The sequence below is a fragment of the Myxocyprinus asiaticus genome, chromosome 2 (genome assembly GCF_019703515.2).
Source record: "Myxocyprinus asiaticus isolate MX2 ecotype Aquarium Trade chromosome 2, UBuf_Myxa_2, whole genome shotgun sequence".
Classification (NCBI taxonomy): domain Eukaryota; kingdom Metazoa; phylum Chordata; class Actinopteri; order Cypriniformes; family Catostomidae; genus Myxocyprinus; species Myxocyprinus asiaticus.
In genome coordinates, this window is record NC_059345.1 from 16,949,419 (window position 1) to 16,960,365 (window position 10,947).

The window sequence follows — 10,947 nt, forward strand, 5'->3', positions numbered from 1 at the left end:
CACAGTCTGATGGGGCAATTGAACCTAAACATTTGGTAGAGGCCTGACTGCTTAGTTTCTGATTAGAAATGTCAATGTAGTTTCCATAAACCACCATTCTCCATTCTGCAGAATATCTAGTGTGCACTAAAGTCCCAACAAATGCCTTGAAATCAGTTTTTAAATTGGAAACTCGCTTCTTCATTACACTTAAATCTGACTGATTTGTATTAAAATGTCTAAAATAATCAGAAAGAAAAATCAGAGACAATTTCACAAGTTCCATGAAATATTTATTTGCAAAGTAACACAAAGAAGTACATTTTGGCTCTAATGAAAAGATTTTATTGCGTTTTGTTGGCAGACAATCAAACATCCACATTTTACCTCCTTCCTCTTTCTCCAGCAGGTTTATCACAAGATGGTGCCATTAAAATAATAATAATAATAATAATAATAATATTAAAAAAAAAAGCATTTCAAAATGGAAAAAGCTTGCAATTAACAAGGAAGATAAATGAATTCATGCAATCCTCTGTGGATAAGATAAAACAACAAGACCTTAATGAAAAAGTATAGTATAATTTAACATTATACTGTATTAGTACATAAAAATGAAGACTAAGAAGGTTTTTATCATCTGGGTCACAGTGGAACATCTTGTCTAGGACTAGGTTATCAATTTAATAAAGACATCTTTAAAGTGACTAGGTTTCTCAGTTACGACAATACATAAGAACTTTTAAGGGGCACTAGTAGAATTGGTTCAGATAAAGGACTGACACCAGGGTTAAGATCAAAACCCTTGTGAAGACAAACAGATCCATATTTTGGCAATGTACAAAAGTACAGGAATTAATAGATTTTGAAAAGAGATGCCAAGGATTTCTCACCATTAGCCAAGTGATGAAACTACTTGAATGAGTGGTAAAACATCTTACATAAAACAACAACCAAATGCAACCTTTCTTTTGGAGTTTTATCAGATATTAGACAAAAATAAACTACACATGCAAAAGTCAAAAGACATAAAGTTCATTAAAAGCAGCATCTGAGGCAGTTGTGTTTCAAGAACATGTACGGTGAAAACAAATAAGAATCATTACAGTCCAGCACTGGGAACATCAGAAAACGTATATGATTACCTATAGTGTAGATGTATGTACAGTGTAGTGCAATTACACATATATACACATCTAATAACTGTATAACAACACTGACTTGCTGTAATAAAAGCATTATAGTATTAAAATTAAATTTCTAAATAAATAGAATTAGTATCTCGTGATTGTTCCAATATACTGACACCAGAAAAAAACAGGAACAACTTGTACAAGCTTCAACCTATGAATGTTTTAAAAAAGTGAAAATGTACAAGTTAAAAGGCTCAGCTTAAGCTAAAGTAATCTGTAGCAGCTCATTCAGTCAAGACAAGAATAGTCTCTTGGCCACCCACAAAAGGATCATAGAGTATAGGTGAAAATCCTAAGTTTGCACTTGGGACCATAGCCATCTATATTTCAGACTCTCAATGGCAATAATTCCTATGTCCGTTCTGTGAGGTAGAGCTGCAATAGATCAGTCAGTATGTGAATCAGTGTCATGGCTTCTGTTTTTGTTTTTCCAAAAGGAGGGAATGGATGCCATAGAGATTCAGGTCAGGATGCCTGCGTTCCCATTAGGCCACAATGTCCAGTAGAGTCCCACACCTTTTATTGGATTCATAGCTCATCATGGTTCCTGGTGAGGTCTTCACCATAGTTTGTGGCCTGGCTGCCTACAAACATGTTCCAGTTCTCAAGAATTTCTTCTTTGGTAAGCATCTGGTCCTGGTGAATAAAATATGACAAAATGACTAATTTGTTTATAAGGGTTTTTGTTCTCTACATAATTTGGATTGGATCAAAATAAGGTTATTTATTGAAATACCAAGTACACGTGTGTTCTTGGACAGACGGTCCTCACCTTGTCTGTGTCTGACTCATACACCAAATGCCTGGCCTCTGCCTGTGCATGGTCATAGTCCTGTGGGAGGATCCAGTGGCGAATCTCCTCTAGGTCCATCTTCCCATCTTTATTCAGATCTCTAAAATCTGAAAACTGATCTCGCTCAGTCCTTACCCAGTCTGGTTCTGGACCGCCATCTTCGTGAGCAAACATGTCTGCTGTAAAATAGCAAGAAATTTTTTTTATTGCGTTTTGCACAATATATAGATATATAGATGTGGTAAGGTCTCTAACTTTCTGCTCAAGGAGGAAGCGAGGGCCGGGTAAATGTTCAACACAAGTCTTTTATTTTACACACTTTCTCGGCTAACACAACAAGGTTTGCTTTTCAGCACAACACAAAACCCAGAGAACACTCTGCTGTCTGTCTGTCTGTCTGTCTGTCTGTCCCTCCCTCCGGACTGGACTGCTCTTTTATATCCCTCTCAGCTCTCATTGCAGACACAAACAGCTGTTAAGAGATAATTTCCCACAGGTGTCAATCCTTCCCGTTCTTCCTCTCGTGGCCTCACTCTCCAGAAATGTCGCTCGGCCACGCCCCCATCACCACAACAGGTTTGGAATAACATGAGGCAAGTAGAATATTCATTTTTTAGGTGAACTATTATTTTGATCAACAACAAAGCCTCCAAAATCCATCAAAGTCAAATCTGAGAGCATCTTGTGTTTTAAGTTCTATTCTGCAGGAAATCATATCTGTTTGCTGGATAAAATCTAAAAAGCTTTGTAGAAAAGAACATTTCTGGTAATGAATGCCAACCTTAGAAATCTATTTGGACTACACCAGACAAAAATAGCTATTTTTTTTCTCTTGGATTAAATAACAGTCTACTAGCTAAATATGGCTTTTCTCAAGAGAGAAAAAACAAATAATTCATTCCAAATTTGGACATGGAAACAGAACATCTTCCAAATCATTTGTTTGGAAATGACACATTCAAAATATGCCAGCATGTTAGGTAACGTATATACAATAGTCCAAATAACAGATGAACCTACCAATGTATTCATCCTCATCTACGTGACCATCTCCATTCTTGTCAATGTCCTCCAGAGTTTCCTGGCAGAAGGCAAAGAATATAACTTAAACTGCAATTAAATTAAATCTGCTAAAGTAATAACTTTGTATTCTATTCGAATATTGTAGAACACTTCACTGAGACAAAAACAAATGCTATGATTTTTTTTCTTTGAGAACACAAGCAAATTTTCTCAATTCATATTCTTTAATTAGTCTTAATAAGCAGTGTTACTATGGTTGATATCATCACCCATTCATGCTATGTAAATTACAGGACCTAAATATTTTAAAATAATATTGTAAAATAAATACTCTAAGCAAGGGGTAATCTACAGTCAGACAGGGTGGTCAGGACCCTGACGTGGAGCGGAAGGGTCTTACATCACCCTGAAAGGGTTTATTTTGCAATAGTGAAAGGCTAACTGTACATTATCTAGCTTACTGCATGGCTATTTACCAAATAACTAATTAAATTAATATGAAATACTGATCGTGGTTGAAATTACTTTAGGTGAGCAGTGTTAATCTCGGCAATGAAATCAGTTTTGATTTTGTCAACGATAACGAAAAAGAGCACATCATGCTGATAATTAAACAATTTTATTAAAGCATAGTGTTGACTAAAATATGAGAAAAAAATAGCACTTCAAGATATTAACAATGCTAGAAATAAACAGAGAAGAGAAACATCTGTTTATAGAATAAAATATTAGATATGGATTCATCTGATCCAATAATTCAGTATGTTGAGGATTTCCCCGCTTGAGCTGCTTGAGTTGAACGCAAATGCAATGCAAATTAAATGCAATATCCTAAACAGAATAAACACAGAACATTAATAACAGTCTCTAAAGCATCAAGAATTCAGAATACAGTAGGCTAACTTCTAAAGAGTAGCTTACACCTCAATATATTAATTATATTCAATTATATGCAGTTGTACAGTATTTTGCATGTAGCATCTGTTTTAAATTGATACATGTTTAAATTAAGAAAATGTTTATAAATTTTTTCTAAATGTTTGAATATTTGATTAAAGTTTGGTCTGTTACAGTTTGACAAACGTTTTTGTCATTTTGCACATTATCGTCGACTAAAAGATATTTTCGTTGACTAAAATGTTATGCCATTGTAGTCAGAGAAAAACTGATAAAAATTAATTAATACAATATGACGAATAATTGACTAATTTTAAAGGACATTTTCATCAAAAAACTAAAACTATGACTAAAACAAAAAACTATGCAAAAATTAACACTGTATGTGAGAAGAAATGGACCACTGGACACGAAATATTAATTTGAGTTGAAATTATTTCACTAGTTTGCTTGTAAACATCACCGAATGATACAGGAAAAAGGAGAGATGACTCGCAATACCCGGATGACCGGTTAAACCTTATCCCAGGATATGCAGTCATCATTCCGAAATATCAGACCGCTAGATGGCGCAATTATTCTGATTGACCAATCAGAATAAATTATTGCAGAGAGCCGTGAAATATGCTACACACAAATGATGGATAAGATTATTGTTTAAATGAAATTTTCTGTGCAAATAATTACACTTACAAGGACCACAATATCCTTCATGTGATCAAACTCCTCTGGGTGGAGGAAAGCAGTAAACTCCTCTCGCTCTGCGGCTAAGTCGCTGTTTAGATCTGCAGCCTTAAACCTGCGCTCATCTCGTGGAAGCATCTTCTTAAAGCTGAATTGGTCAGTTGCATCTTCAAACTCTTCTGGATTGGCTGTGAAAAGAGGTGAGGTCACATCAGAACACAGAACTTAATGATGATTTGTAATTTACAAATCTTCTGCAGAACTCAGAAGATTGAGTCGTACAGCGTCATTGTACCTAAGTCAGTTAATTTGAGTTGCTTTTCATGTATTTATAAGCTTGTTAGTCCTTATTAGAAAACAAGAGCTCAATTCCAGGTTAAAGAAGTCCTTCACAAACATTTAATCAATATTAAAACTTCTGATGGGTCCGGAACAGTTCTGTGACTCACCTAGATAGTAACCGTAGGTTGCTTGCTTATATTCTTCCCATGAGATCTTGTTGTCTTTGTTCAGGTCGTAGTCAGACCAGACCTTTGCAACGTTCTCGTAGACGTAACGCTTCTGTACTCTCTTGATCCAGGCCTTGAGTTCATCCATAGCAATATATCCATCAACATTGCTGTCAATACGATCAACTATTTTCCTAAAGATGTCAAGTGTATAGAAAGAAACAGTACGTTTTAGTAGCTATTAATTGTTAATAAAATGCTCACCTCTTTTCACAGCCAACTAAAGCCTGGATCTCAAATAGCACAAAGGGCAGCCTTCTCAACACATTTCTAGCTTTTCAGCCCTACCAGGGTGCATTTCATGCAAACATATCCAGGACATATTTCACCCTTATATAAAATTAGGGATGCATCGATGTATTTGGCTTCCGATATTTATCAGCCAGTTATTGACCAGAAAACCATCTGCATATCGGTAATAAGCATGAAAACGGTGATATGAAAAACTGATGGTTTATTTATAATTAATTAGTAACACACTGTGAATTCAAATGCACAAACCAGAAATTACAATATGTAGAAGGGTTGGCACTCCTAGGAACATGAAATATTTCATTTGTATACTTTCTTGTTCTCACGTTAATGCGAAAAAAAAAAAAGCGCCATAAATGGACGTGACAGTTATGAAAGCAGCACTTACCTATAAGCTACATGATGAGGGAAACAATCCAAAACGCTTTGAAACCAGCAGACTTTGACTTCCGAGATATCGGAAATTAGATATATTGGAAATTATTTATTGTTAGAACAGTAAAAACTTTTGTGTACCTCTTTATACATTTTTTAAGCATTCCTATGTAAAACAGTGATCTGTTGACAAAATAATGCGAAGTGGCAGAATATTGGTATCATTATCGGCTGACGTTTTTTTTTTTTTGTTAAAATCGGTAGCGGCCAAAAATGTTTATATTGTTGTATCCTAAATAAAATGTTAAAAATTATCATTACTCTAAATCTAATAAGATTTTTACCACTGTAAAACATACTTTTATTACAGTAAAAATGTATGTAATGCAATTACTTTTTAATTTAATCAAACATTTAAGTCAGACAAATGCTACCATAATGTGCACATTTTGGGGTGTAAATAGTCCCTCCATTTTCACATAACAGTAAAGAAAATGAGGGAATAAAGGGTGTGCTTAATTGTCATGAAATCTAAAAAAAAACTTAATGGCCCTAAAATGGCTTTAATTTCTTTAAGCAAAATACAATTACTTTTTTTTTTTTTTTTTTTTTTGGTTTTGCGTTGAAATATGACCGGACATGTTACTGACATTTTTTTCACATTTCATAAGTTTCACCCACCAGACAAATCAGAGACTTGAGAGCAGCAAACATATTTTTATCCCTGATGCCACGTTGTGATGCGAGGTGAGCCCTCCCACTCAGGGCACTCTAAAGGCAGATATGTGGGGTGAGCACCAAGCCTCATGCCTACGCCCAGAAACAAGATAAGCTCTGATCTCCAAAAACCAAATATACAGTAGCTGACACGTATATGCTCACTTTCATAATCTATACAGGACTACTGACAGTCAGGCTTCTGTTCTGCCACCCATGGCATTCATTCTAATGTAATTTGCTTGGAAACTTGCTTCATTCAATTATTATAAGAAGAAAGAAAGAGGCATTCACACACCCTACATCTAATGCACCGTTATAGTACACAGCCTTGACACTTCTACCTGCTGTGAAAGTTAAAAAATGACCCTGGAACACGTACATAAGCAATTAACACATTCAATAATAAGAGGCTCACTTTTAAACTGTAAAAGCAGCTTTGGGAAAGAAACGTCCTTATATCCTTGACTCTTTTTCAAAGCCATAAGTTCGCATACTATTTTGGGGGTTTTAATAATAGTAGTAGCAATAATAAGAATAATAAGAATAATAATAAGAATTTTGTACAGATGGAGCAATTTCTAGTCGCTAAAATGTAGTATTAGATCTCAGTTTAACTAGAAAAGTCTTTGTTTACATGGAGATTTGCATGGTTTTTCTGTGATTTGTATGCCCTTTTCAGGCCGGAAAATCACATTTGAACAATTCTCGATATTTCCAGTAATTCCACGAAGGTTGGAACCCTGTCTTTTGATAGAACAAAACACAAATCTTACCCTAATCTGGCTTTGCTTTCCTCTGGGGTGAGTTGATCAAATGTGGTGGCCTCCTCTTTGCCCAGAAAGGCCTCATGATCGTACTGATAGCTCTGGTTATCTTCGTGGGGTTGTCTGCTCAATATAGGTTCATGGTGAACCCTTTCTTTTCTAATAGTGGGTTTTCCATACACAATACACGTGTACAGCCACAAAATACAAAAATACACCGACACGTCCATGCCTAGAGAAAAGCAATCCCAACGCAGAAAGAGTTTTGAACTGGCATAAAGTTAAACAACTGTTTGATCCAGCTAATTCCTTTGTAGAACACTGACAGAATCACGCGTTACAATCGCAGACGATTCCGTTGGCACGGAAAAGCGTTACAAATTGTTACAATGTATCAACTCAAAGCAAAACAATTCCAAGACATCAGAGTACAAGTCAGTTCTTTTCGTTTTCGTTTCAAACATACCCGGCGGATCACCAAAGGCTACAACCAAACCCCGAATGCATGTGTTTCGACGCACAGCCAATCACGTCTTCGCTAATTAATATCGGCTATTGTTAGAAGCTCTGCTATTGGCCAATGGGTTGTTTGTAACTCGAGATGGGCGTGCACGCCACGTCGCAAGATGACACGCAGAAGTGACTGCTGTTGCTTGCCATTTGCCAATGCCAAATATTCCTGAAGACTTGTAATCAGAGCAGAGGCCACAGTAAACATTTAATTGTGAAAAAATCCAAACAAGAGCCGTGATCTTACCAGGTTTGGCCCAGTTGTATTTCTCAATAATCAGCTAATAAAGCATAAAGTTACTATATTTAAATAATGTTTTAAATATGACAAGTTTTTTATATTTTCTAAACGATTCTAGGGTGTTGCTCTGCGGTTGCTAGGTGTTGATAAGGTCTTCTGAGTGATTAAGTGCATTGCAATACAGTGTTCTTGGTGGTTAAAGGAAAAGTTAACAATAAAATAAAATAATAATAATAATAATAATAATAAATCCCTCATCATTTACTCACCCTCATGTCATCCCAGATATGTATGAATTTCTTTCTTCTGCAGAACACAAAGATTTTAGAAGAATATCTCATCTCTGTAGGTCCATACAATGCAAGTGAATGGTGACCAAAACTTTGAAGCTCTGAAAAGCACATACAGGCAGCGTAAAAGTAATCCAAAAGACTCTAGTGGTTTAATCTATGTCTTCTGAAGTGATCCAATCAGTTTTGGGTGAGAACCGACCAAAATGTTACAATTTTCTTTACTGTACACCTTTCCATTGCAGTCTCTAGGCACTATCATGATTTCAAGCTCGATTACACCTCCTAATGCTTAACATATGCGCAGAGCACTACATGGCACTAGGATGTGTAATTGAGCTTGAAATCATGATAACCAAGGAGATTGCTGATGTCAAGATTTATAGTGAAAAATGAGTAACATTTTGGTCTGTTCTCACCCAAAACCGATTGGATCGTTTCAGAAGACATGGATTAATTTTATGCTGCCTTTATGTGCTTTTTAGAGCCATTTCACTTGCATTGTATGGACCTAAAGAGCTGAGATATTCTTCTAAAAACTTTTGTGTTCTGAAGAAAAAAGAAGGTCATACACATCTGGGATGGCTTGAGGATGAGTAAATGATGAGAGAATTTAAAATTTTGGGTGAACCATTCTTTAATGGGTGGTTGTAAGAAGAGTCCACCCCCAAGCCTCTAGGAAATTCTGGTTTTAGAAATGGCTTGAAATCCCTCCTTTAATGTACTGTAAATATGTCCAGTTGTATTGTCCTCCAGGCAAAAATTGTAAGTCTGATTACTGATTACTGAAAAATAATAGCACACCTCTCCCTTACAATCCACATGATTTGAAGTATCCTTCAAGAAGCATAAACAGTGCTGGGTAATTATATTTAGAGTCAAATCATTTTTATTTGTATAGAGCTTTTCAAAACACACATCATTTCAAAGCAGCTTTACAGAAAATTATGCTTCAACAGAAAAAAGCTTTAATATAGAACTGTTTTTGAGTCATAGCAGTGCGGTTTAAAAAAATACATGATTGTAAATTGTGCCTTAAGATAAATAATAGAAAATAATTATATTTATATTTAGACCCCCAGTGAGCAAGCTTAAGGCGACTGTGGCAAGGAACACAAAACTCCATAAGATGTTGGTTAAAGGAGAAAAATAACCTTGGGGGAAACCAGGCTCACTGTGGGGGCCAGTTCCCCTCTGGCTAAACAGCATGAATATAATGCCAATATTAGTTATTTATGTGTAGTATACGTCAAGATTTAAAATGAGTAAACTAAGTAAGTGTTAGGGGCCAATGTTTAAACAAAAAGATATTGTATTTACTGTAAGATTAATGACTAAAGTCTTAGAATTTACATTCTTAATTAACTGCGGAAGTGCAAACAGATGCATTGTCTATTGTTATTTGGCTGATAAAGGTTGCAATTAATTTATTATTTACATATTCCATTTTAAGAGTGTAGTCCATCCTTTGACCGAGGTGATGCAGGAAAAGGTCTGTAAGGTGCACTGCAGTTCGATTGCAAGCTTGTGGCAGATTAATTTTGAGTCCATCTTAAGTCCAAGTTTCAGGCAGTGTCCAATGAAGTATCCCATGTCTGACATTTGGTGCTGGTGTTCATCCTCTGTGAAGTCCATCATGGTAGACTGAAATGATATCTGGCTGGCACAGGCTGCAGTTAGTCATCATCACTCAGCAACACGTAGTAGTGGGAGCCAGACATCAGGAAGGACTGGAGTCAGACATCATGCATGACCAGAGCTGGACCTGTTAGGCTCTGGTAACCTTAGGATACATAAGACACAGGATACTTAAGACAGGGAAACAAATAGAATAATATTAGCATAGATGCCATTCACTTTAAAACAGGATTATAGTATATGAGAAATGTTTCCATTTCCGGCAGACCTAACTAATGCAGCAGAGTTGATAGATAAATTAGGTGTATGCCTGGATGAAAAGATGAGTCTTTAGCCTAGATTTAAACTGAGAGTGTGTGTCTGAGTCCTGAACCATCTTCGGAAGACTATTCCAAAGTTTAGGAGCCAAATAGGAAAAGTATCTACCTCCTTTTGGTGGCATGATAGCATGATAGAAGATCACATAAGTATTGTGGAGCTAGACCATTCAAGGCTTTGTAAGTAGTTAAAAGTATTTTAAAATGAATACAAAATTTAACCAGGTAGCCAATGTAGTGATGCTAAGATTGGGCTGATATGATCTAATTTCTAGGTTCTAGTCAGCACTCTAGCTTCTGCATTTTTAACTAACTGAAGGTTGTTTATGGAACCTGCAGGACATCCTCCCAGTAATGCATTACAATAATCTAGTCTTGAGGTCATGAATGCATAAATTAGATTTTCGGCATTAGAAACAGAGAGGATGTGTTGTATCTTAGTAATTTCTGAGATGGAAGAATGCTGTTCTACAAACACTGGAAATGTGGTTTTCAAATGACAGATTGCTATAGAATATAACACCTAAGTTCTTCGCTGTAGAAGACGACGTGACAGTACATCCATCGAGAGTCAAATTATATTTTAGCGTCTTATTTTTAGAGGTTTTTGGTCCAATAAATAGTACCTCTTTTTTGTCGGAATTGAGTAGAAGGATATTTCTAGCCATCCAATCTTTGATATCATTGATACACTCTGCTAACTTATCATCAGCATAACAGTGAAAACTAATTCTACGGTTCCTGATAATGTCTCCCAGGGGA

General features: G+C 35.9%; 1 protein-coding gene across 1 annotated transcript; it reads right to left on the minus strand.

The window, feature by feature from the left end:
• Positions 1-282: 282 nt before the first annotated feature.
• Positions 283-7,677, minus strand: LOC127413403 (reticulocalbin-1-like). The gene is made up of 6 exons (XM_051650548.1): positions 7,199-7,677; positions 5,019-5,212; positions 4,579-4,757; positions 2,986-3,046; positions 1,945-2,144; positions 283-1,808 (listed from the first exon to the last, which is right to left on the minus strand). The coding sequence occupies exons 1-6, from the start codon at positions 7,417-7,419 to the stop codon at positions 1,701-1,703; spliced, it is 963 nt and encodes a 320-aa protein (XP_051506508.1). The 5' UTR covers positions 7,420-7,677; the 3' UTR covers positions 283-1,700.
• Positions 7,678-10,947: the final 3,270 nt, after the last annotated feature.